This window comes from Hypanus sabinus, unplaced genomic scaffold, assembly GCF_030144855.1.
Source record: "Hypanus sabinus isolate sHypSab1 unplaced genomic scaffold, sHypSab1.hap1 scaffold_185, whole genome shotgun sequence".
NCBI classification, from domain to species: Eukaryota; Metazoa; Chordata; class Chondrichthyes; order Myliobatiformes; family Dasyatidae; genus Hypanus; species Hypanus sabinus.
In genome coordinates, this window is record NW_026779939.1 from 66,918 (window position 1) to 94,203 (window position 27,286).

A 27,286-nucleotide genomic window follows, 5' to 3' on the forward strand; every position below is an offset into this window, starting at 1 on the left:
GTGTCTGACCCCTGGAGTGTGTGATGGGACGGTGTGGAGGGGAAGTCACTCTGTTTCTGACCCCCGGGAGTGTGTGATGGGATGGTGTAAGGGAAGCCTCATCCTGTCTCTGAACCTCGCTGTTCCGTCCCCAGCTGAACATGATGTATCGTACGCGGAAGTTAATTTCAAGACCATCTCGGTGCCCGGGGTCCGGAAAGATCGAGGTCAGTTTCATCTTTGTTGGTTTGGCACTCTTTAGCTGATATGTCCCATCCTGTCCAGAGTTGACAGGACAAAAGCACAGCTACCCTAATGATTTCCTGTTTGAGCATAAGACGGAGGGAACACGTGGGAGAGACAATAGGGGACAATAGGGGGCGCGGTGAACATTATTGGAGAAACGGTGGGGAGGGTGCCGTGAGGATTGAGCGCCCTGTGAGGAGCGGTATAGAGGGAGCGCCGTGGGATTGTTTGAGGAGAGTGTGCTGTGAGAAGGGTCGGTGAGGAGAATTAGCATGGGATGTGCCGTGTGGAGGAAGGGGTGGTGAGGAGCGAGCGCTGTGCGTTGGGGTTGCGGAGATGAGTGGGCGCCGTGTCGGTGACGTGAGGGGGGACACAGTTGGAGAGACGGTGCGGAAGGAGCGCGGTATAAATGATTAAACTCTCTCCCACTTTTCTTAACCCCACTCTATTTTCCCTCTGTCCCCTTCTCTCCTCTCCCTCACCTCCTCACACCTTTTCCGCTATTCCTCTCTCCCGTCCTCTCTCTCCTCTTTTTCTCCACTGGCTCCCACTGTCCTGTTCCCTTCGCCCTCTCTCATAGCCCCTTCTCCCTCCCGTCTCTCCTCTATCACAGTCTCCGTCTCTACCACTCTCTGTCTCCCCCTCGCGCACTTTCTCTCTCTCTCTGTTCCTTCTCATTCCTCCCCGTCAGCCCCTCCTGTCTTCCAACCTCGCTCCGTCCTTAAATTTACCCCCAGCTCCCTTCACGCCCTCTCCTCCTCTTTATTCACGGCTGTCTTGCTTTTCCAGACGCTCTCTCCTCTCGCTCTTCTCTCTCTCTTTCTCTAAAATACTCTTCTCTTTCCCATCCCTCTCCCACCTTTTTCTTCCTCTCACTCACTTTTTGCAACCCCCCTTTCTTTCGCTCTCTCACACCTCTTCCTATCACTGTTCTAGACCCTCTCCCCTGTCCCTCCCCCTCTGTCTCCGCCTCTCTCACCTCGTTCTCCCTCCCCATTCTTTCTCTTACATCTTCCGGCCCTTCGCCCTTGTCGCTACCTCACTCACTCTGTCGATCGCTATCCTCTGCTGCACCCTGTGTCTCTCATCTCTCGATCCTTCTCCCTCACTCTAATATTCACACCTCTTCTCTCTCCCTCACTTGCCTCCCTCTCTTCTCTCTATTCCCGACACCCTCCTCTATTCTCTGCCGCTCTCAATCTCTTCCTAATCTGCCTGTCCGACTCTCTCTCCCAGCCGGACTGAACTCCATCTACTCAGAGCTGAACTTTCGGAAAGAGGAAACTCGCATCGATGAGGATGAAGATCCTCCCATTTCCTCGGGACCCGGCGGTCTTCCATCCACCACACTACCAGGTCAGAGTTCACAGTGATGACGTCATTATGGATGGGTTACGTGTCATATTCCCAAATGTCCAAGTTTCTAATTCATATGCCTCGACCACCTCACATGTCAGCTCGTTCAATAAGTTGACCACAATGTGGGTAATTTTAATGGTTGCTAGTCTTCTCACCAATTACATCCCTTTCCCCCCTCACTTTAGACGTGCGTTCTGGTCATCGATTCTCCAAGTCTACAGAAAATATCTGTATGCACTCACCGCCCTTGGTTTCATGCGTCTCTCTAAGGTCACTCCTACACTCCAAGGAATAAAGTCCCAACCTGCCCCACCTCTATCCCTAAGTTAATCCCTCAGTCCGGCAACATCATCGTCCTGCACCTTCTGTTTGCTCGACACACACTCCCTTATCATCACACCCTACCCACACCACTGTCTCTGCCCCTCTCCTACCGGAATCTCGTCCTCTACTCGGTTCCCGACTCTCCCACTCTCCTACAAATCTTTCGCCACCTATGACCTTATTTCTCCCCTTCTCCCCAGTTTTCCCCATCCGCCCCACTGTCCGTCTCTCTCTCCTCTCATATTCCCTCCCCTTCCCTTCCTCTTTCACCCTCTCTCGTCCGTGTCTATCTCCTTCAAATCTAACAGACCCTCCCTCCCTCATCTGTTTCCCTCCACGCCTTCACCTCAATCCAGTGCCCTCTGTTTCCCTATAGCCCGCACCTGAGGAATGTCTGTGCTCGTTCACCCTCCCTGCGCCCCTCGTTGTTTTATACAACTCTGTAAGGTCGCCCCTGCGCTCCAAGGAATGAAGTTCCGAACTGTCCGACCACTCTCCATGCCTCACTCCCCCGAGTCCAACATCCTAGTAAACCTTCCAGCACAGTGGCCTTTCCTAAATCAGGGCGACCGACACTGAACAAGACCAGCGTCACTTTACATCTGCCACGTGACCTCCCGACTCCTGTACCATCATCTTCCAGAGCAGTGTAACATCTGAGACCTTGTTAATGTCTAGGTAGATTACATCTACTCCCCGTACTTGATCAGTCCTTCCGAATCAAATTAGCCCGACAACTCTCTCCGGATCTCAATCATTCTAATATCTCTCACCCTCTTCCATCTTCCACACTCCCTACTTCCCCCTCCCTCCCTCTCTCTTTCATCAGTAAAATTTTTCTACATTTCTCCCTACCTTCCTCTCTTCCATCTCCCGGTGATCTACCAGCTGGGATCTTGTGACTGTAATTGTTAAAGTCATTGTACATTTTAAACTCATTCTACGCATTCACCATTCTTTGTGTAAAAAAACACCCCTTACATCTCCTTTCTCCCTACTTCCCAGCAGCTTAATACGATGCTCTCTTGTGCTAACCATTTCTGTCCTGAGGAAAAGCCTACACGATCTATACGATTAATGCCTCTCACCTCTGTCAGGTCACCTCTCATCCTCCGTCGCTCCAAAGTGAAAAGGCCAAGTTCACTCAACCTATCCTCATAAGGCATTCTCTCCAATCCCGGCAACATCCATGCAAATCTCCTCTACACTATGTCTATGGTTTCCACGTCCTTCTTGTGGTGAGAAACAAAGGAACATAGAAAAACAAGAGCACAAAGTTGAGCTGAACATGTTCCAATCTTACTAGGCTTACGGATAACCCTATATTTTTCTAAGTTCCAAGTACCTATCCAAAAGACTCTTAAAAGCCCCCAGCGTATCATCCTCCAGCACCATTCCCGGAGGCCTGTTCCACGCACTCACCACTCTCTGCTTAACTTAAAAAACTTAACATAACTTAAAAAAACTTAACCCTGACATTTTCTTTGCAGCTGCTCACCAGCACCTTAAACCCGTGTACTCTTCTGTCATCCGTTTCATCCCGGAAAAAAAAAAACAAACAAACAAACAAACTTCTAACTTTCCACACGATCAATGGCTCACATCACCTTATACTCCTCTATCTGGTCTCCTCTCATCCCCTGTCGCTCCAAGGAAAAAAGGCCGACTTCACTCAACCTATTCTAACAAAGCACGCTCCCCAATCCAGGAAACTTCCTTGTAAATCTCCTTTACATCATTTCTATGGCCCACATCCTTCCCATAGTGAGGCGATCAGAGCTGAGTACAGTACTCCATGTCGGGTCTAACCAGAATCCTGTATAGCTGGGATATTATCTCTTGGCTCCTAAATTCAAGTCCACGATTGATGAAGCCCAATGCACTGAACCCATTTTAACCACAGAGTCAATCTACGTAGCAGCTTTGACAGTCCTGTGGCCTCGGATACCAAGATATGTCTGATCCTCCACACTGCCAAGAATCTTACTTAATACTATATTCTTCCATCATATTTGACCTATCAAAATGAGCCATCTCATACCTATCTGGTTTGTAATCCATCTGCAAATTCTCAGCCCAGTTTTGCATCCTGTCAATGTTCCGCTGTAACCTCTGACAGCCCTCCACACTATCCCCAACACCCCTAAACTTTGTGTCATCAGCAAATTGACAACCCCGTCCCTCAGCCTCCTCATCTGGACTTTTATAAAAATCGCAAAGAGTAGGTGGCCCAGCACAGTTCCCTGAGGCACACCGCTGTTGTCCGTCGTCCATGCAGAATATGACCCGTCTACGAGCACCCTATGCCTTCTGGGGAAAGACACTGGTTGATCAACAAAGAAATATCCCGTTGGGTCCCATGACTCCTTACCTTTTCAGTAAGTCTTACATGGGGTGCCTTATCAAATGCCTTGCTGAAATCCATGTATGCCACATCTCCGGCTCTAACTTCATCAATGTGCTTAGTCACGTCCTCAAAAAATTCAATCTGGCTCGTGAGGCACGACCCACCTTTGGCAAAGTAATGCTAACTATTCCTAATCATTTTATGCCTCTCCGTGTTCATAAATCCTGCCTCTCAGGATCTTCTCCGTCAGCTTAACAACCACTGAAGTAAGACTCACTGGCCTATGATTTCCTAGTCTATCTCACTTCTATTTCATGAATAAAGGAACAATATCCGCAACCCTCCAATCCTCCGGAACCTCTCCCGTCCACGTTGATGATGTAATGGTCATTACTAGGGGTTCAGCAATCTCCTACCTCCCTACCCGCAGTAGCCTGGGGTACATCCCGTCCGGTCCCGGTGACTTATCCAACTTGATGCTTTCCCAAAGCTCCAGCACATCCTCTTTCCTAAGCTTTTCAATTCACTTCAAGTCATCCGTACAGTCTGAAAGACCATTTTCCGTAGTAAATACAGAAGCAAATATTCATTCAGTACCTCCGCTATTTCCTCCGGTTCTATACACACTTTTCCATCGTCTCACTTGATGTGTCCTATTCTCTCACCTCTTATCCTCTTGCTCTCAACATACTTATAGAATGCCTTGGAGTTTTCCTTAATCCTGTCCGCCAAAGCCGTCTCATGGCATCTTCTGGCTCTCCTAATTTCATTCTTAAACTCCTTCTTACTCGCCTTATAATCTTCTGACGTGATTTACCACAGCCTTTGCACACCACGGCTCCTGTACCGTATCATCCTTTCCATGTCTCCATGGAACGTACTTAGCATGATAGCTTGATATTTCCCCTTACTCGAATTAAAAGTTTCCCTAATTTGTTTGTGCCTATCCATCTCCAATGCTACGGTAAAGGAGATAGAATTGTAATTAATATCTCCGAAATACTCTCCCACTGAGAGAACTGACATCTGACCAGGTTAATTTCCCAATACTAGAACACGTACAGCCTCTCCTCTTGTAGGATTATCTAATGCGAGAAGGAGGATAGGCAGGTGACAGAGAAGGTGAACACTCAGACCGATGGTTGGCTTGCAAATAGAGAAAGCTTGGAGACAGTGCGAAAAGAAGGATAGGCAGGTGACAGAGAAGGGACGCGCTCAGTCCGATCGTTTGAGATGTGTCCATTTTAATTCGAGGAGTATCATAAATAAAGCGGATGAGCTTAGAGCGTGGATCAGCACTTGGAGCTATGATTTTGTGGCGATTACAGAAACTTGGATGGCGCGGGGTCAGGAATGTACCTTCAAGTGTCGGGTTCTGGATGTTCCAGAAGGGACAGGGAGGAAGGAAAAAGAGGTTGGAGCGTGGCACTGTTAATCAGGGATAGTGTCACGGCTGTGGAAATGTGGACGCCATGGAGAAGTTGTCTACGGAGACTCTGTAAGTTAGAAATAGGAAGGGGTCAATAACGCTACTAGTTTTTTTTTTATAGACCATCCAATAGTAACAGGGACATCGAGGAGCAGAGAGGGAGACAGATTCTGGAAAGGAGCAATAATAACAGAGTTGTTGTGATGGGAGAATTTAATTTCCCAATTATTGATTGACATCCCCCTAGAGTGAGGGTGTTTAGATGGGGTGGAATTTGTTAGGTGTGCTCTTCCCCCTTCCCTCTTCTGCTCCTCCTATCTTTCCCTCTCCCGCCCAGTCTCACTGCTCCATTCTTTCTCGGTCCCTCTCTATATTCCCCTCCACCATCTTCCAGACTGATCTACCATCTGGGATCTTGATACGGGACTTGTCAAGCGTCCATTATGTCTATCAATCCGATCATATCAATCCTTCAAACCCCTCCGGGTCCACACCATTCTCGACAGTAGTCTACCAAAGGGAAAATGATTAAATGTCTTATTGACTTCCCTGTTCACCATGTCTACGACATTGTTCTCAGGAAACATCCTCGTCCCTCGTTAAAAATATAAACACTGCTCCGTCCATGATCGCTGGAAACTGCAGCGTTGTGGAAAGAGCTGAGCACAGCTCCGAAACCACCTTCCCCTCCATGAACTCTTTCTACACATACTACAGTTTCGATAAAGCACCCAGCATCATCAGAGAACTTCCTCCACCCACACCGAATAATCTCTCCTCTGCACCCTCCCATCGGAGGGAAGATTGGAAAGCATGTCTCACCAGGCTCAGGCACAGCCTCTACACCACTGTTATCAGACTATAGAAGTGTCCGCTACTACAATACGATGTATACCTGACCTCACAAAATACCCCTTCGTGGCCCTTGCACATAATTGCCTGCCTGCACTGCATTTTCGCTGGAACCGTGACACTTCATTCTGTATTCGGTTATTATGTTACCCTGTTCCACTCCAATCAAGTGATCTGTACCTATGGTTGTGTGTGGGACCTCTCTCGTGTCTGTGATCGATATAATTTATCTGGATGACAATGCAGAAGGGTGTGTTGGTACGGTTACAGATGATACGGAGATAGGTGGTGTTGCGAATCGGGCAGAAGACCTGCAAAGCTGCTCCGGGGGTGGGGGGATTAAACTAGATTTGAAGGGGGGGGGAACCACAGTTTTAGAGCCGATAGTTAGGTGGAGGAGGATAACGGTAATTCCAGAACTGCAAGTATAGTGCATGGAGTAATGACAGATCTAACATATAAAGAGGCTTTGAGGAAAGAGAAGCAGAATAAAGGGTATAAAGGTAAAAATGTAGAAGGCCTAAACTGCGTGCACATCAATGCAAGAAATCAGTACTGAAGGAGATGAATTGAGACTTTAGGTACATACATGGTATTATGATGTTCTGGCCATTACAGAGACATGGCTGGAACGAGGGCAGGAATGGATTCTCAATATTCCTGGTTATAGCCACAAACAGGCCAAGTACAATAGACTAAAGCTCTCGAGGCCACCTTGTTAAATAACCGCAGCAGACCTACGAGAAATCCCACTTCGCAATTGTCTGTTGGCGCCGCCGATAGGCAACGTACATTCTCTACCGGTTTCTCCTTTTATTTCTCTCTCTCTCTCATCTCTCAGCCGATCTGATCACCACCTACTCAGTGTTCAACCTTTCTAATGACGAACATCTTACGGAAGCGTATGGAGATCCTCCTATTGCTTCGGGACCCGCGGAAATGTTAGTGGTTGCAGACAGGTCAGAGTTCACAATAGTGACATCATTCTGAAGGGGTCACGTGTGTTATGCACAAGTGTTCAAGTTCTAATGCATCTGCTTCGACCGCTTCCTTTGGCAGCTCGTCCCACAGACGGACCACTGTCTGGGTAAACAAGATGTTGTCATTCTTGTCCCCAGTTGCATCATCTACTGCTATCTCATTATTCCTGAGCGTTTTGGTCCTCGATTATTCAAGCCTACAGAAAAATGACTCTGTCCTATCCCCATCCCCTCCATTCTTCTCAGTCCCTATTCCTCTGAATCTCCTCCCTCTCAGTCCCTACTCTTCTCTCTGTCTTCCTTCTGTCCATAACTCTCTCTCCTCCCTCTCAGGCCCTACTCCTCTTTCTCACTGTGTCCCTACAACTCTGTCTCTCCTCCATCTGTCTCTACACCTCTCCCTCCTTCTCAGTCCCTACCTCTCTCTCTCCTCCCTCTGTCCCTACCTCTCACTCTCTCTCCTCCCTCTCGGTCCCCACCACTCTCTCTCCCTTCCTTCTCGTTCTATACTACCCTCCCTTTCTCCACCCCCTCGTTCTCAAAGCCTCTCTGCCCGCTTCCTCTCGGTCTCTACCAACCTCTCTCTCCTCCCTCTCAGTCCCTACCCTTTCTCTGTCCTCCCTCTTGGTGCCAACTCTCTCTCTTTCCCTCTCAGTTGCTAACTCTCGCTATCTCTTCCCTTTCTGTCCCTACCCATTTCTCTCTCCTCTGTCTTGGACCCTACACTCCCTTTCAGTCTCTACGCTTCTCTCTCTCCTCCCTCCCATTTTCTATCCCCCTCTCTCTTCCCTCTCTGTCCCTCCTTCCTGTCTGTTACTGCAGCTTTCTCTCACCTCCCCTCGGACCCTACTCTGCTCTCCCACTTCCCTCTCAGTCCCTAACCCTCGCTCTTCAATTCCAACCTGACCTCCCTACTCCTGTACTTATTGCCCTGACTGTTGAAGGACGGGGCGACAGATGCTCTTTTCACCCCCCTGTCTACCTGTGACTCCAGCTTCAGGGAAACGTGCACCCTAAACCCTTGGGTCCCTCTGTTCTACAACACTCTCCACGGTCCTGTCCACCTGTGACTCCACTTTCAGGGAGCAGTGTACCTCTCGCCCTACGTTCTATAAACTTTCACAGGTTTCCTCCCGTTGACCGTGCAAGTCCTACCCTGCTGTTTGTCTTCCTGAAATACGAAAGCTCAATTAAATTGCATCTGCTTCTGCTCGGCCGACTTCCCCGGCGAATCAAGATCCCACTGTACGAGAAATCTGTCTTCACTGTTTAAAACGTCATCAACGTTAATGTCGTCTGCAAGCTCACCTACTGCGTACTGTGTGATCTGCTGTAAATGGTCGATATAATTGACGAAGATCGATCGTCCCACCACCGACCACCCACGAACAGCGCTATTGACGGGCTTCCGGTCTGAGAAACGGACTGCAACACTAAACCGTGTCTCCTATCTCCGAGCCAATTGTATAGTGGATCAGCCATCCCTCCCCGCGTCGCACACCATCTCCCAGAGAGGTATGCCATCTGGGGTCTTATTAAAATCTGTGTACATTACATCCAGCACCTCGACCTGATCAGTCCTCCTCAATCAAATCGGTCCCAGAGATCTCCTTGGGTTCCACAGCATCTTCAGACCAGTCTCCCATCTGAGCCCTTGTTAATAGCCTTGTTCAAGCCTCTGTATGGTGCATCTACTACCAATTCCTGGTCTTTTCTCCCCAGTTAAATCCGCCGGCAAATCTACCTGGGTCTCACGCCACCTATCATCTCCTTCCCCCTTCTCACTTCTACTCTCCCTATCATTCCCTCTCCCGCCCAGTCTCACCGCTCCATTCCTTCTCGGTCTCTCTCTAAATTCCTTTCTCCCATCTTGCAGAGTGATCTACCATCTGGATCTGGTTACAGGACTTGTCAAGCATCCATTATGCCTATCAATCTGGACTTATCAGTCAATTAAATTCCCCTCAGTCCCATACTATTACCAAGAGTAGTCTACAAAGTTAAAAAAAAAATGAAAGTCTTATTTTGTTTCCTTGTTCACCATCTCCACCACCCTGTTCTCATGAAACGTCCTGGTTCATCACTAAAAAATATAAACCCTGCTCCGCCAATGACCGCAAGAATGTGCAAAGCGTTGTGGAAAGAGTTGAGCCCAGCTCCGAAACCACCTTCCCCTCCATGTACTCTTTCTACACATACTGCAGTTTTGATAAAGCATCCCGCGGCATCAAAGGTCCCCGGACTTTCTGTCCTCTGCACCCTCCCATCGGAGGGAAAATGTGGCAGCATGTAACAGGAGGCTCAAGGACTACTTCTACACAACAGTAATCAGACTATTGAACGGTCACCATATAACCATATAACAATCACAGCACGGAAACAGGCCATCTCGGCCCTCCTAGTCCGTGCCGAACTCTTAATCTCACCTTGTCCCATCTACCCGCACTCAGCCCAGAACCCTCCACTCCTTTCCTGTCCATATACCTGTCCAATTTTACCTTTAATGACACAACTGAACTGGCCTCTACTACTTCTACAGGAAGCTCATTCCACACAGCTATCACTTTCTGAGTAAAGAAATACCACCTCGTGTTTCCCTTAAACTTCTGCGCCCTAACTCTCAAATCATGTCCTCTCGTTTGAATCTCCCCTACTCTCAATGGAAACAGCCTATTCACGCTAAATCTATCTATCCCTCTCAAAATTTTAAATACCTCGATCAAATCCCGCCTTAACCTTCGAAGCTCCAATGAATAAACACCTAACTTGTTCAACCTTTCTCTGTAACAAGTGCTGAAACCCAGACAACATCCTAGTAAATCGTTCCTGCACTCTCTCTAATTTATTGATATCTTTCCTATAATTCGCTGACCAGAACTGTACACAATATTCTGTTTTGGGCCCAATGTTGTTTGTAATATACATAAGTGATCTGGATAATGGGGTGGTAAATTGGATTAGTAAGTATGCCGATGATACTAAGGTAGGAGGTGTTGTGGATAATGAGGTGGATTTTCAAAGCTTGCAGGGAGATTTATGCCGGTTAGAAGAATGGGCTGAACGTTGACAGATGGAGTTTAATGCTGAGACGTGTGAGGTTCTACATTTTGGCAGGAATAATCCAAATAGAACATACAGAGTAAATGGTAGGGCATTGAGGAATGCAGAGGAACAGAGAGATCTAGGGATAATTGTGCATAGTTCCCTGAAAGTGGAGTCTCATGTAGATAGGGTGGTGAAGAGGGCTTTTGGAACGCTGGCCTTTATAAATCAAAGCATTGAGTACAGAAGTTGGGATGTAATGCTAAAGTTGTACAAGGCATTGGTAAGGCCAAATTTGGAATATTGTGTGCAGTTCTGGTCACCGAATTATAGGAAAGATATCAATAAATTAGAGAGAGTGCAGAGACGATTTACTAGGATGTTACCTGGGTTTCAGCAATTAAGTTACAGAGAAAGGTTGAACAATTTAGGTCTCTATTCATTGGAGCGTAGAAGGTTGAGGGGGGATTTGATCGAGGCATTTAAAATTTTGAGAGGGATAGATAGAGTTGACGTGAACAGGCTGTTTCCATTGAGAGTAGGGGAGATTCAAACTAGAGGACATGATTTGAGAGTTAAGGGGCAGAAGTTTAAGGGAAACACGAGGGGGTATTTCTTTACTCAAAGAGTGATAGCTGTGTGGAATGAGCTTCCTGTAGAAGTAGTAGAGGCCAGTTCAGTTGTGTCATTTAAGGTAAAATTGGATAGGTATATGGACAGGAAAGGAGTGGAGGGTTATGGGCTTAGTGCGGGTAGGTGGGACTAGGTGAGATTAAGGGTTCGGCATGGAGTAGGAGGGCCAAGATGGCCTGTTTCCGTGCTGTGATTGTTATATGGTTATATGGTTATATGTACTCTTGACCTCAAATCCACCTCTGCGTGGCTTTTGAATCTTATAGCCTGCCTGCCCTACTATCTCTCTGTAATAGTGATACTTTAGACAATAGACAATAGGTGCCGAAGTAGACCATTCGGTCCTTCGAGCCTGCACCGCCATTTTGAGATCATGGCTGATGATCTACTATCAATACCCGGTTGCTGCCTTGTCCCCATACGGAACATATTTCCTGCCTCTATATTGTCCAATCTGTTAATAATCTTCTTTGTTTCAATCAGAACCCCTCTCAATCTCCTTAATTCGAGCATATAAAAGCCCAGTCTCTCTAACCTCTCTGCGTAAGACAGTCCAGACATTCCAGGAATTAACCTCATGAATCTACGCTGCACTTCCTCGACAGCCAGTATGTCCTTCGTTAAACCTGGAGACCAAAACTGTACAGAATACTCCAATTGTGGTCTCACCAGGGCTCTGTAAAAATGCAATAGGATTTCCTTGCTCTTGTACTAAATTCCCTTTATAATAAAGGACATCATTCCATTAGCCTTCTTCACTGCCTGCTGCACTTGCTATTTCACCTTCAGTGACTGATTTACAAGGACTCCAAGATCTCCTCCTTACCTAAATATACACCGTTCAGATAATAATCGGCCTTCCTGTTCTTACTCCCAAAGTGGATAACCTCACACTTATTCACATTAAACGTCATCTGCCAAGTATCTGCCCACTCATCCAGCCTATCCAGGTCACCCTGAATTCTCCGAACACCCTCATCACATGTCACACTGCCACCTAGCTTAGAATCATCAAAAAATTTGCTGATGTTATTTTTAATGCCTTCAGCCAAATCGTTGACGTAAATTATAAACAGCTCTGGTCCCAATACCGAGCCCTGTGGCACCCCACTAGTCTCACCTGCATTTCCGAGAAACACCCATTCACCGCTACCCTTTGCTTTCTATCTGCCAAACAGTTTTCTATCCATGTCAATGTCTTCCCCCCGATGCCCTGAGCTTTGATTTTACCCACCAATCTCATTTGTGGGACCTTCTCAAAAGCCTTCTGAAAATCGAGGTACACTACATCCACTGGATCTGCCCCGTCTAACTTCTTGGTTACATCTCCGAAAAACTCCAACAGATTAGTCAAGCATGATTTACTCTTGGTAAATCCATGCTGGGTCGGCCCAATCCTGTCACTGAAATCTAGATATGCCACTATTTCATCCTTAATAATGGACTCTAGCATCTTTCCCACCACCGATGTCAGGCTGACAGGTCGATAGATCTCTGTTTTCTCCCTCCCTCCTTTCTTAAAAAGTGGGATAACATTAGCCATTCTCCAATCCTCAAGAACTGATCCTGAATCTAAGGAACATTGGAGAATGCTTACCAATGCATCCGCAATTTCCAGAGCCACCCAATCCTTTCTTCAAGGGCCCAACATTGTTCTTAACTATCTTCTTTCTCTTCACATACCTAAAAAATATTTTGTTATCCTCCGTTATATTCCTGGTTAGCTTGCGTTCGTACCTCATTTTCTCTCATCGTGTTGTCTTTTTAGTTAAGTTCTGTTGTTCCTTTAAAACTTCCCAATTATCTGTCCTCCCACTCAACTTAGCTCTGCCATACATCCTTTTTATTTAATGCTATGCAATCTCTGACTTCCTTTGTCAACAACTGTGGCCCCTTTTCCCCTTTTGAATCCTTCCTTCTCTGGGTGATGAACTGATTTGCACCTTGTGCATTATTCCCAAGAACACCTGCCATTGCTGTTCCACTGTCTTTTCTGCTAGGCTATCCGTCCAGTCAACTTTGGCCAGCTGCTCCCTCATGGCGCCATTGTTCCCCTGTGGAACTGCAACACTGACACCTCCGAGCTGCACTTATCCTTCTCAAATTGCAGATAAAACTTATAGTATTATGATCACTACCTCCTAATGGCTCCTTTACTGCAAGATCGCTTATCAAATCCTGTTCATTACATAACACTAAATCCAGAATAGCCTTGTCCCTGGTCGGCTCTCGTACAAGCTTTTCCAAGAATGCACCCCGTAGGCACTCTACAAACTCCGTATCCTGTGGTCCAGCACCAACCTGATTCTCCCAGTTTACCGGCATGTTGAAATCCCCCATAACTACTGCGATATTACATTCGCTACATGCCAATGTTAACTCCCTATTCAACTTGCACCCTATATCCATGCTACTGTTTGGTGGCCTGTAGACAACACCCATTTGGATCCTTTTGCCCTTACTGTTCCTCAGTTCTATCCACACAGACTCTACTTTTCCTGACTCTGTGTACCCCCTTGCAAAGGACTGATTCTCATTCCTCACCAACAGGGCCACCCCACACTCTTTGCTCACATTTCTGTCCCTACGATAGCACGTATACACTTGTACATTCATTTCCCAGGTCTAATCTCCATGCAGCCATGTCTCCGTTATCCCAACAACAACATAGTTACCCATTCGCACCTGGGCTTCAAGCTCAATCGCCTTACTTCTGACACTTCGTACATTCAGATATAGAATTGCAAGCCCATTTCTCCTCTCTCTCTGTATCGCTGCCTATTGTGCTTGGCCCATCTCCCCGAACTCCCATCGGGCTATACGCCCCTACATTTTTGTTGTCCTTCTTAAATTTACTTATTCTTTCAACATTATTCTACTTTCTTTATTCTACATTCTGTGATTGAGTAATCATGTTCAACTCCAATGAAGTGACCTGTATCTGTGGATGTGGGTGGGATCTCTCCTGTCTGTGATGTATATCTGAATTACTTCTAATTATAGACAGAGTCTGATAGCCAACAGTCAGCATGGATCTGCGCGTGAAAGTTCATGTTTGACAAATCTTATTGAATTTATTAAAGAGGTTACAAGGAAAGTTGACAATGGTGAAGCAGTGGATGCTGTCTATATGCTGTCTATATGGTAAGTAACTGACCATGTTCCACACGGAAAGTTAGTTAGGAAGGTTCAATCGTTAGGTATTAATTTTGAAACAGTAAAATGCATTCAACTGTGCCTGGATGGGAGATGCCAGAGAGTAGTGGTGGATAACTGTTTGTCAGTTTGGAGGCCGGTTACTAGAGGTGTGCCTCAGGGAGCTGTACTGGTTCCAATGTGGTTTGTCCTGTACATTAATGATCTAGATAATGGCGTCGTAAATTAGATTAGAAAGTATGTGAACGATACTAAGATAGGTGGCGTTGTGGATAATGAAGTAGGTTTTCAAAGCTTGCAGAGAGATTTGGGCCAGTTAGAAATGTGGTCTGAAAGATGGAAGATGGAGTTTAATCCTGATAGGTTTGAGGTACCACATTTTGGTAGGACTAATCAAAATAGGACATACATGATAAATGGTAGGGCATTGAGGAATGCAGTAGAACAGATTAATCTAGGAATAATGGTGCATAGTGTCCTGAAAGTGGAATGTCATGTGCATAGGGTGGTGAAGAAAGCTTTTGGTATGCTGGCCTTTATAAATCAGTTCATTGAATCAGATATAGGAGTGGTATGTAAAGTTAAAATTGTACAAGGCATTGCTGAAGGCCAAATATGGCGTATTGTGTACAGTTCTGAAAGATATCAACAAAATAGAGAGAGTAAAGGGGAGATTTACAAGAATGTTACTTGGGTTTCAGCACCTAAGTTACAAAGAAGGTTTGAACAAGTTATGCCTTTATTCTTTGGATCGTAGAAGCTTGAGGTGGGATTTGATAGAGCTATTTAAATTTATGTGGGGGATTGATCGAGTTGAAGGGGATATGTTTATTTATTCATTGAGAGCGGTGAGATTCAAACAGTAGGGCATGAGTTGAGAGTGAAGGAGCAAAAGATTAGAGGGGAAATTTTTGCACAGAGAGTGGTAGCCGTGTGAAACGAGCTTCCAGTGGAAGTGGTGGAGGCACGTTTGATATTGTTATTAAAAAATCGATAGGTACATGAATAGGAAATAAATGGAAGGATATAGGATGAGTGCGGGTTGGTGGGACAAGGTGAGAGTAAGCGTTCGGCACGGACTAGAGGGGCCGAGATGGCCTGTTTCCGTGCAGTGATTGTTTTATGGTTTTATATATATGAACGATCTGGATGAGAATATCGCTGGGTGGTTTGGTATGTTTGTAGATGATAGGCTGATGGGTGTTGAGGATCGCTTAGAGGACCTGCATTCAATTCAGTGGGATGGGCAGTTTCTGATATGGGATGGAGGAATGGCAGATGGTGTTTAACCCGGAGAAACGTCAAATGTTGTACCTTGGTATGCGAAATGCTCAGAGATAGCACAAGATCAGAAGAATTACAGACGGTATCATTCCCAAATGTAAAATGTCTAACACCAGAGGGAATACATCCTGGACAGCATTGCCGGCCGAATGGCCTGTTCTTGTGCTGTACTGGCTGGTCTACGTTGCGGAATGTTAGAAACACACAAAGCCTAGTTAAATGCCTGATTTCCACAGGTCTTGTCCACAGTCATTCGAGGTCCCGCGGGTAACACCACCAGTCACGGACGGCCGCCGCCTCTGGGCTCTGTGGACCCAGTACGGAAACTTAATTCTCAATACACTGAGAATCCCAATCATCACAATCTTGTGAACGGATCTCTCATGAGAGATACTTTGTCAAAGGCCCGTCTGCAGTCAAATCTTTATCTCTCCATTGAACCGCGTGATCAACCCGAGATCCCTTTCCCTGTCGACAGTTAAGGATTCTGTCGTTAACTGTCTCCTGTCCCTTCACATTTAACGCCCCAAAGGAAAAAACCTCACACTCACCTGAGCTAAAGTCCGTTTGTCATTTTCCACCTAGATACAACTGACTCATACCCTACTGAATCTATTGGCGGTCTTCCGCACTGTCCACAACACCACCATTTTTTGTGTCGTCTGAGATTTTACAGCCTTCCAGCTCTACATTCTTCCCGGACAGTCATACCCACCACAAACGCCGGATGGTCCGGTTGTATATGTAGACCATTTCCCACCATCCTTTATCATTTCTTCCTCAAAATTTATTTTGTTTTTTTTTATTATAGAGAAAGTTCAGAATCGGCTCTTCCGGCCATTCAAACCGCTTTGCCCAACAATACTCCGAACTATTCCTTTGAATGACAGATAAATTTAGAATAAACAATTAACAGTAAAACCGATATGTCTTTGTACTATGGGAGGAACACAAATCGCCCGGCGAAAATCCACTGGCTCATGGGGAGTATTGGAAACTCCTTGCAAGCAGCGGTGGGAACTGAACCCGTGTCGCTGCTACAGTAAACCCCTGCGCTAACCATCACGTGTCCCTGCTGCCCTTCTCCTTGTCAGCAGCCACAAAACAAAGAAACACAATGGAGTCCATGAAAATCTCCACAACATGTTCATCCCCACAAGACCGTCATTTATCTCATGCGTGAAAAATGAACAAAGCGGGCAAACAATGATACAGATAGGAAAAATAATAAACCAGTGACACACTCTCTTTCCATTCTTTCGCACCCCTCTCTCTCGCTCCATTGTCTCTTCCCCACTCTCTCCCACTTTTTTACTCTCGTCATTTCCCGTCTCTTCCCCACTTTTTCTCAGTCTCTCTCACACATCCCACTCCCCATTCACAACGAACATCGCTTCCTCTTCTCACGCGGACATTTCCTAGGTCCTTTCTCTTCTCGTTTTCTCTCCCCCATTGTCTCACATTTTCCCGCCCATCGCTCCCCTCAGACAATACCCTTTCCTCTCCTTCTGTTTATTTGAATGATCTCTCCACAGGTCCGCATAAACAGAAGCCGAACGAGAACATCGGAAATGGACCGGACCGAAAGAAGTGGCTACACTGCCTGGTTACCACCGTCCTCTTCGTGACCGTGGTCGGGCTGTCGATCCATGGTGAGTCGAACGGACTCCGGTTGGAGTCAGACCGTAAAATAACAAAGTGGAATGAAACATGACTGTAAATCTCTGAATCCATTCAGCCAATTCCCCATGCATCCCATGTATTACCATATTATGGATAAGCCTCCCCTGAGGGCTCAGTCAAACACCCACAGTTTCAACTTAAACGATGACATTCGGGAGACGTGACTAAGTTTCTGGAATCAGAGAGACGTTGGTCAGCCCTGGGAAGTCAAGCTATTTGGAATCTCAGCGATGAGGCTCCATGTAACTGAGATTGAGAGAGGGAGGGGTGTTGGTGGTGGAAGGAGAGACCGCGGCTGGTGGGTGGAAGAGAGTCCCAGTGGGCGACACGGCTGCATTCACCAACACACTGAAAGAGAGCATGGGGAATAGATCGCACCGTAGGATCTGCCAACTCTGCCTAGTTACTTCCGCCATTACCGTGATTGTTGACGGGCTCTCGACCCAAGGTGAGCCGAACGGGCTCCAAATGTAAATAAATTGTTATTGTACAGCACCACAGTGACATCGACACGCCCTGAACAGTGACACTGAGACACCAGTCTCTGTGACACCAACACGCATCTCCCCCTGACCCGTCCAGCTCCGCACCGTGACAAAGACTCACACGTCACTGGAACACCCCTCACCGAGACGATTGCGCCCCTCAACATAACACAGATGCACCGCTCACTGACGCAATTACCTTCACCTCACCCTGACACAGGCAGACACCTGATCGTGATACCGGCTCCGAAATTCACAGCGAAACCTCAGTGACATCGACGCACACCTTGGCGTGATACTGTCACACCTACCGTAGCCATGACATGCCGCTCACCGTGACACAGACACATCCCTCTCTGTGCGACCAGTGCACCCCAAACCATGTCACAGGTACTCTAACCACAGTTACACCCCAAGCCCCTCACTCTGCGATTTCCCTGGCAGTGACATCGAGAAACACTTCATTATGAACCGCCTCAACTCTCGACAGTGCCCATAACACCTATCACAGTGACATCCCAAGCCCCTCACTCTGCGATTTCCCTCGCAGTGACATCGAGAAACACTTCATTATGAACCGCCTCAACTCTCGACAGTGCACCTAAACTCCTATCACAGTGACACCGACTCCTTCCTCAGAGCAACTCGAACATGCCCCGCACGATACTGACGCAGACCCCCATTGGAAAATCAACAAAATCTTCACCGGGACATTAATATACCCCTCAGCGTGCCACAGACACGACCCTCAAAATGGTGCCGAATCCTCTCACTGTGCCACCAGCACATCCTTCACTGTGACACCCTTCATCGTGCCACTGACACGGCATTCTCGGAGACTCGTTCGGTAACGTGACGCTGACTCACGTGTCACTGAAAAGGCTAAACATCCTTCACCATCTCTCGCAGTGTCACAGATTCGTCAGTCTCAGATCACATCCGACAGAAATTACCAGGAGTTAAACTCAACCCTTCAATCCAAGATATCCGAGAATTCCCACCTGAATCTCTCCCAGACAACCTGTCTCAAGAATTTCTCTGCCCTCAACTCTAATCTGTCCGATTAAACCGAATGCACAGTGATCTCGGAGATGGAAACGAAGTACAGATCTGCCAACGAAACCAAGGCTCGAATCTGTGAATTGTTGACCAACAGAAGAGGTGAGGCATCATTCCCTCTTTCACCCGCTCCTCATCACAGGGCAGGCATGGAGAGAGGAAGCGTCACTCTGTGCTTGACATCGGGAGTGTGTGAAGAGATGGTATGGAGGGTGATTAACTCTGTGTTTGACCCGGTGAGTGTGTGACGCGTCTGTCTGGAAGAAGTTGTATTCTGTCACTGAACCCACGAGAGTGTGGCGGGATGTTGTAGAGGTGGATTCACTCTGGGTCTGACCTCGGGATTGTGAGACGTAGCATTACAATTTTATTCTATGTCTGACTCCGTAAATCTCTGATGGGACCGTATGGATCCAGCTTCACTCTGTGTCTGTGTATGTTGGGAGAGTGCCCAGTGAGATTCACCTCATGTCTAACCTCTGAAGTGTGTTGTAGCACCGTGGAGAGAGAGAGTTTCAGTCTGAATCTGGGAGTGTGTGAAGGGACGGTGCAGCTGGGGCTTTACTCTGTGCCTGAATCTGGGAGTGAGTTATGGGACGTTGCAGAAGGGGTTTCACACAGTTTCTGATCCCGGGAGTGTCTGATGAGACGTTGTGGAAGGTGTTTGGATTAAAAAACAATGAGAAGAAAGCAGAGTGTAGTTGTGAAAGGAAAGTATTCTTCCTGGAGGTCGGTTATTAGTGGAGTGCCGCAGGGATCTGTCCTTGGACCCCTGCTGTTCGTGAATTTTATAAATGACCTGGAAGTAGAGATGGAAAGAGGGTTGAGTAACTTCGTGGATGACACGAAGATTGGAGGAGCTTTGGATGGAGCTGTATGTTGTCGAAGGTTACAAGAAGATATAGACAGGCTGCAGAGTTGGGCATAAAAATGGCAGATGGAGTTCAATCCGGACAAGTGCGAGGTGATGTATTTTGGAAGGACAAGCCAGAAGACTGAGTACTGGATTAATGGTCAGTTACATAAGAGCGTGGGTGAACAAAGGGAACTTGGTGTTCAAATCCATACATCCCTCAAGGTCGCTGCGCAGGTTGATAGGGTAATTAAGAAGACCTATGGGATGCTAGACTTCATTAACAGGGGGATTGAGTTCAAGAGTAGAGAAGACATGTTACAGCTCTACAAATCTCCGGTGAGACCCCACTTAGAGTATTGTGTTCAATTATGGGCACGTCATGATAGGAAAGATGTGGAAGCTATGGACAGGGTGCAGAGGAGATTTACCAGGATGTTGCCTGATTGGAGAACAAGTCATATGAAACAAGGTTAGCAGAGCTGGGACTTTTCTCTTTGGAGCGTAGAAGAATGACCTTGATAGAGGTCTAGAAGACTATGAGAGGCATAGATAGGATCGGTGGTCTGTACCTGTTTCCCAGGGAACCAATAGAAAAAAACACCAGAGTCATTGGTACAAAATTAAGGAAGAGAAGATTAGGGGAGATACCAGGGGTAATTTTTTTTGTACACAGAGAGTTGTGATTGCCTGCAATGACCTGCCAGGGATGGTGGTGGAGGCTAAAACATTAGGGGTATTTAAGAGCCTCTTTGACAGGCACATGGATGAAAGAAAAATGGAGGGTTATTGGGTAGTGTGGGTTTAGTACATTTGTAAGTGTTATATGGGTCAGCACAACATGGAGGGCTGAAGTGCCTGTGCTATGCTGTAGTGTTCTATAGTTTTATGGTTCTATGGAGAAACACGGAGAAACTGCCACCGGAGGAGTGTGACTGGACGGCGTGCAGGAAATTTCACGACACGTCTGAATGCTGGAATGCGTGATGAGGCCATTGCGGAAGAGATTCACAGGCAGTGCGTGACGAGACTTTGTGAGATGGGACGGTGTGGAGGGAGATTCACTCTGTGTCTGACCCCGGGAGTGTGTCATGGGACGGTGTGGAGGGAGATGTACTCTGTATCTGACCCCGGGAGTGCGTGATGGGACAGTGTGGAGGCGGATTCACTCTGTGTCTGATCCCGGGAGTGTGTGATAGGAAGGTGAGATGGGCGATACACTTTGTCTGACCCCGGGAGTGTGTGATGGGAATGTGTGGAGTGAGATTCTTTCTGTGTCTAACCCCGGGAGTGTGTGTTTGGACGGTGAGGAGGGGGATTGACTCTGTGTCTGACCCCGGGAGTGTGTGAAGGGACGGAGTGGAGGGAGATTCACTCTGTGTCTTGACCCTGGGAGTGCGTGATGGGACGGTGCGGAGGGAAATTCAATCTGTGTGTGACCCCGGGTGTGTGAGATGGGTCTGTGTGGAGTGAGATTCACTCTCTGTCTGACACCGGGAGTTTGTGATGGGACGGTGCGGAGGGGGATTGACTCTGTGTCTGACCCCGGGAGTGTGTCATGTGACGGTGTGGTGGGAGATTCACTCCGTTTCTGAGCCCGGGAGTGTGCGATGGGACTGTGAGGTGGGATGTTCACTGTGTGTCTGACCCGCGGAATGTGAGATGGGAAGATATGGCGGGAGATTCAATCTGTGTCTGACCCCGGGAGTGTTTGATGGGACGGTGTGGAGGGAGATGTACTCTGTATCTGACCCCGGGAGTGCGTGATGGGACAGTGTGGAGGCGGATTCACTCTGTGTCTGATCCCGGGAGTGTGTGATAGGAAGGTGAGATGGGCGATACACTTTGTCTGACCCCGGGAGTGTGTGATGGGAATGTGTGGAGTGAGATTCTTTCTGTGTCTAACCCCGGGAGTGTGTGTTTGGACGGTGAGGAGGGGGATTGACTCTGTGTCTGACCCCGGGAGTGTGTGATGGGACGGAGTGGAGGGAGATTCACTCTGTGTCTTGACCCTGGGAGTGCGTGATGGGACGGTCCGGAGGGAAATTCAATCTGTGTGTGACCCCGGGTGTGTGAGATGGGACGGTGTGGAGGAAGATTCACTCTGTGTCTGACCACGGGAGTGTCTGATGTGAAAGTGTAGTGGGAGCTTTACCCATGTGTCTGACCCCGGGAGTGTGTGATGGGACCGTGTGGAGTGAACTTCACTCTATGTGTAACCCCTGTTGTTTGTGATGGGACAGTGTTGAGGGAGATTAACTCTCCGATAGTGATTACTGAGCATTTGCTGTTGAGGAAGGAAATTACAGTCAATCGTCTGAGATGCTTGGTAAATTGTGGACACCATCGAAAAGAACAAACACAGGACAGAAGGTGTTAAGTTTTAATATTTGGAGTATAATGGATAAAGCGGCGCTTCTTTGGCAAGAGATCAAGCGTGTTAATAAACGGTGCCGTACACAGAGAGGCGGTTACATCCAAGGTGGAGGACACAGGAAACTGGGTGACAGCCGGGAAGGGGAAAGCGGTTCAGGAGCCAGTGCAGTGGTCATCCACATCAGCAGCCGGTATAACACTTCAGATGCAGTCGGGCATACGGACTAAATTTTTGGTAATTTTACACAATGAACAGGATACATAGGCCCCAACGAAGAAGAGGTTCTCACAAGATAAGAGTAGACATCCGTGGCTGACAACGGAAATTAAGGATTGCAGTTAAGCCAAGGAAAGCTCATGTAAAATGGCAAAAGTGAGTTGGAATTGGATGACTTGAAAGCTTTTAAAATCAAACAAAAGGCAACTAGAAAGGCTGTGAAATAATAAAACAAGCTGGAATATAACTGGAATATGATGGCAAACTGGCCAATAATATAAAGCAGGACACTATATGTTTTTTTTTTAAATTTCAGTTTATAGGCACCCGTTGTTCTAGTGAGACCATGGACTTGCGCCTGGGAAGGTTTCCAGGGCGCAGGCCTGGGCAGGTTTGTGTGGGAGACCGGCAGTTGACCAAGCTGCAAGCCTTCCCCTCTCCACGCCACCGATGTTGTCCAAGGGAAGGGCACTAGGACCCATGCAGCTTGGCACCGGTGTCATCGCAGTGCAATGTGTGGTTAAGTCCCTTGCTCAAGGACACAACACGCTGCCTCAGCTCGAACCAGTGACCTTCAGATTTTCAGCCTGAGTCTGGCCGTGTTCGTCTCTGATCGGACGGTGTGCAGGGAGAATAAATCTGTGTATCACCCCGTGTGTGTCTGATAGGACTCTGTGTTCGATACAGATGTATGTGACGAGGACCTACTGCGGGAAGGAGGGAGGGTGGGTGAATGCCTTTGGTGAGCGTCGGGGGCGTTATGTGTTTGTCTGTCACCGGGAAGGCGGGCCTGAATGGTGTTCCGCTCTGCGTCAGATATCTCTGTGATAGGAGGGTGCGGAAGGAATTTCTCGCGTTTACTGACCCCTGTGATGTCTCCGGGTAGAAGAAGCACCATACTATAGTTGACCACGGGAGTGTGCGGCGGGATGAAGCAGAGAGTGTTTAATTTCCTATCTGACCACGGGAGGTTGTATTGGGGTAGTGTGGAGGAAGGTTCACTCGGTGTTTGACCCAAGGAGTGTATGAGAGTGTGGATTAGGGTTAGGGTGCTGTGTGAAGGGACAATGTGATAGGAGCATTACTCTGTGTCTGACACCGGGAGAGGATGATGCGACCGTGATACAAGAGCTTCATTCTTCGTTTGTCCCCGAGAGTGTGTGACGGGACATTGTGTGCGGAACCTAAATATGTGTCTGACCTATCAGGAAGTGTGTGTTTGAATGGCCTGCAGGGATCTTCACTCTATAACTGACGGGACGGTGCCGAGGTAGTTTCAATGCATGTCTGATCTCTGGAATGTGTGATGGGACGGTGTGGAGGGAAATTCACTCTGTGTCTGACCCCGGTAGTGTGTGATGAGACGGTGTGGAGGGATATTTACTCTGTGTCTGACAACGGGAATGTGTGATGGGACGGGCTGCAGGGAGATTCACTCTGTGTCTGACCCAGGGAGTGTGTGATGGGAAGGTGTGGAAGGAGGTTCACTCTGTGTCTGACCCCGGGAGTGTGTGAGGGGATGGTGCGGAGGGAGATTCACTCTGTGAATGCGTGATAGGAAGCTGTGAAAGCAGCGACACCTGCTGTCTGAATGCGGGATGGGACGTTGTGGACGAAGGTTGACTTTTTCTGATCCCAGTCGTTGCAATGGGAGTAATGGTGGGAGATTCACTGTTGTTTGTTCCTGATTTGCAGTGCCAGCGTGTCCTCAGGGATGGATCGAAAATGAAGGTCGCTGTTATTTCCTATCCATCCTGAAGGAATCTTACGATGGAGCGAAGGAACATTGCTCAATCTTTGATGCAAGGCTCCTCAAAATGAATTCAATCCAGGAAGAGGTATGTGATTTCCGGGGCCTAACACAGTTTGAATCTTCCCCCACCGTCCCATCACACACCCCCGCGATAGACAGAGAGCGGAACTCCCGCCAGAATCTGAAGCAGAATCAGTTTTATTATCACCAGCACGTGACGTGAGATTTGTTAGCTTAGCATCAGCAATTCAATGCCACACATAACTTAGCAGAAAGAGAGAAAATAACAATAAATAAAATAAAACATAATAGAAATAAACAAGTAAATCAAACACAAGCATTGAATAGATTTTGTAAAAAAACACAGAAATAGTCTACGTTATAAGAAGTGAGGTAGTGTACAAAGTTTCCAGTCCGTTCCGGAATCGGATGGCAGAGGGGAAGAAGCTGTTCCTGAATCACTTAGTGTGTGCCTTCAGGCTTCTGTATCTCCTACCTGATCGGAACAGTGAGTAAAGGGCAAGCCATTGGTGCTGGAGGTCTTCAATAATGGTCGCTGTCTTTCCGAGACTCCGCTCCCTGAAGATGTCCTTTTGTAGGCAAGCGCCCAATATGGAGCTGGCTAGATTTACAACCTTCCGGAGCTTCTTTCGGTCCTGTGCAGCAGCCCCCCGCCCCCCCCCACCGAACATACCAAACAGTCAGGCAGGCTTTCAGAATGCTCTGCACGGTACAATTATGGAAGTTTTTGACTGTGACAGAATGAAGTCCCTCCACGCAGTCCCGTCAGACACTCCCTGGATCAGGCACAGAGTGAAACTCCCACAAACCTGTCCCATCACCCATTCCTGGGATCTGACACTGGGGATTCCATCCCTGTGTCGTCTCTTCACATTTTCCCGTGGTCAGGAAAGGAGAGACGCTAAATGTAACCGTTGGGTTCTACCAGCATGCTTCGTCTGGTGTGTGAGGGCGATACTGCCTCCGGCCCGGCCAAACCGAGAAAAGCTTTTTTGTGTGGACGTCTGGCCCGGTTATAAATCAATCCCATGAAATAACGAGCAGTACACCATTTGCAATTAAACAATTGAACTTTATGATTCTTCATTTAACTGCAGGGTTTGTCTGGAAAACAATTTTACCATTTTAATGAAACAGTCTAATGCGCTCCTTGGAGCTGACTGTTTTCCCGTCCGTCCGTTTTCCATCGATTTCCCCCGGGCGTGGTCGACTCCCGCTCAGGCCTGCAGTCTACGATTACCCCGATCTGGCATCTTCTCTCTCCATCTTCTGCCAAACAAAAGCCCGCGAGTCCCTCGCTTTCGGGCTCACAGGAAAGAAAACCCCTCCCATCATGGGACGCCATACAGTCCAAAGCCCCCGTTATCTCTCGTCATAACACAAGCACACTGCTGCTACAGAGAAACCATTACATTAGCAGTGAAACATTTCCCAGGGCACATTAATCGAAGGGATTTCATTTCACAGGATTTTGTTTCCTCCTCTACCGGCAATGGATACAAAACTTACTGGATTGGAAAATGCAGAGACGGGTGAGGTTTGGACTGTTACAGGTCGGTGGTGTGAGAGTGACACGAGGCCGTGGGGAGAGGGTGGGTCAGTGGGATAAATTTGCAGAATGACAGCGGGCGCTGTGGCTTGTGGGTCAGTGGGATTAGTCTGTTGACTGACCAGGGCTGTCGGGAGAGGGTGGTGCAGTGTGATTAGACTGTTGACTGACCAAGGGTTGTCGGGAGAGGCTGGTGCAGTGTGATTAGACTGTTGACTGACCCAGGGTTGTCGGGAGAAGGTGGTGCAGTGGGATTAGTCTGTTGACTGACCCAGGGTTGTCGGGAGAGGGTGGGTTAGTGGGATTGATTTGGAGAATGACAGCGGGCTGTGTGTGGTGTGGGTCAGTGGGATTAGTCTGTTGACTGACCCAGGGTTGTCGGGAGAGGGTGGTGCAGTGTGATTAGACTGTTGACTGACCCAGGGTTGTCGGGAGAGGGTGGTGCAGTGGGATTAGTCTGTTGACTGACCCAGGGTTGTCGGGAGAGGGTGGTGCAGTGTGATTAGTCTGTTGACTGACCCAGGTTTGTCGGGAGAGGGTGGTGCAGTGGGATTGATTTGGGATCTGACCCAGGGTTGTCGGGAGAGGGTGGTGCAGTGTGATTAGTCTGTTGACTGACCCAGGGTTGTCGGGAGAGGGTGGTGCAGTGGGATTGATTTGGGAACTGACTCGGGATTGTCGGGGAGAGCGGTGTAGTGGGATTCGTACGGCCGTGGATCCGGGGCTGGGGGGCGAGCGCAGATCAGTGGATTAGTTATTTCCGACGATCTCCGGATGCCTGCTGGATTCTGTTTTGTCTCTGTTGAAATTGTCTAACCCCCTTTGACAGGAAGGTGGACTCTAATCTTCTGTACAAGTCCTATGGATGGCCGAGCTGCAGTAAATGCAACACGGACTGGAGCACCAATTGCAAAAATAAACACAGATTCATCTGCGAGAAGTCGGCACATTTATGCTGGGATATTCCTGAAGAGATCCGAGGTCTCTGTCAACACCCCGTAGGGAAGACTTAAATCAAATGAATGCATCCCTCTTCTCCCCATTCAATCTACCCCACTCTCAAACTCCCATCTTTTTACTTATTCCCACCCTCTCTTCCCCTCCTTCCTACCCCAGTCTCCTCCTCTACTCGCATTCTCTACTCTCCCTTTCCCCATCTAGACCAATTTTCACCCTTCCCGCCCCGATCCCCCCGTTTAATCTCCCTTTCTACACCTCTCTTTGCCCTTCTCCCCAGCTCATTCCGCTTCTGCCCTTGCTCTCTCCCCCTCGGACCCCATTTTCTGCCTTTCCTCTCTCCGTTCTCTCCACACGCTCTCACCTCAATTCCGTAAACTCTGGCTCTCAATTCCCCAACCCAGGGGAAAAGGCTGTGCACATTTACCCTCTCTGAGCCCCTCTTGGCTTCATACCCATGCTCCAAGAAATGTAGACACATCCTTCCTGCTTGCATTCTGTCCGTAACTCAGACCCTCGAGACCCGGCGACATCCTCATAAATCTCCCTCCACACTCTTTCCAGCTCAGTGGCATCTTTCCTACAGGAGGGTGCCCAGAACCGGAAACCGCCCTCCAAGCGCGGCCTCACCGACGCCTTGTACAACTTCAACGTGACCCCGGTACGGTGCAAAGATGTAAAATTAATGTAAATTGGGAGAAT

The 27,286-nt window shown here is 47.9% G+C and overlaps 1 protein-coding gene across 1 annotated transcript; it reads left to right on the plus strand.

Moving 5' to 3' along the window:
- The first annotated feature begins 186 nt into the window (after positions 1 to 186).
- LOC132387430 (C-type lectin domain family 9 member A-like) lies at positions 187 to 26,813 on the plus strand. The gene is made up of 7 exons (XM_059959786.1): positions 187 to 206; positions 1,462 to 1,581; positions 17,167 to 17,283; positions 18,709 to 18,960; positions 24,000 to 24,142; positions 25,546 to 25,610; positions 26,457 to 26,813. The coding sequence occupies exons 4-7, from the start codon at positions 18,891 to 18,893 to the stop codon at positions 26,638 to 26,640; spliced, it is 462 nt and encodes a 153-aa protein (XP_059815769.1). The 5' UTR covers positions 187 to 206; positions 1,462 to 1,581; positions 17,167 to 17,283; positions 18,709 to 18,890; the 3' UTR covers positions 26,641 to 26,813.
- Positions 26,814 to 27,286: the final 473 nt, after the last annotated feature.

Coding starts and splice junctions, on each gene's coding strand:
- LOC132387430 (XM_059959786.1), top strand. CDS start 18,891: ATGGAAACGAAGTACAGATCTGCCAACGAAACCAAGGCTCGAATCTGT. Junction 24,143..25,545: donor TGAATTCAATCCAGGAAGAG/GTATGTGATTTC, acceptor TTCATTTCACAG/GATTTTGTTTCCTCCTCTAC. Junction 25,611..26,456: donor ATTGGAAAATGCAGAGACGG/GTGAGGTTTGGA, acceptor CCCCTTTGACAG/GAAGGTGGACTCTAATCTTC.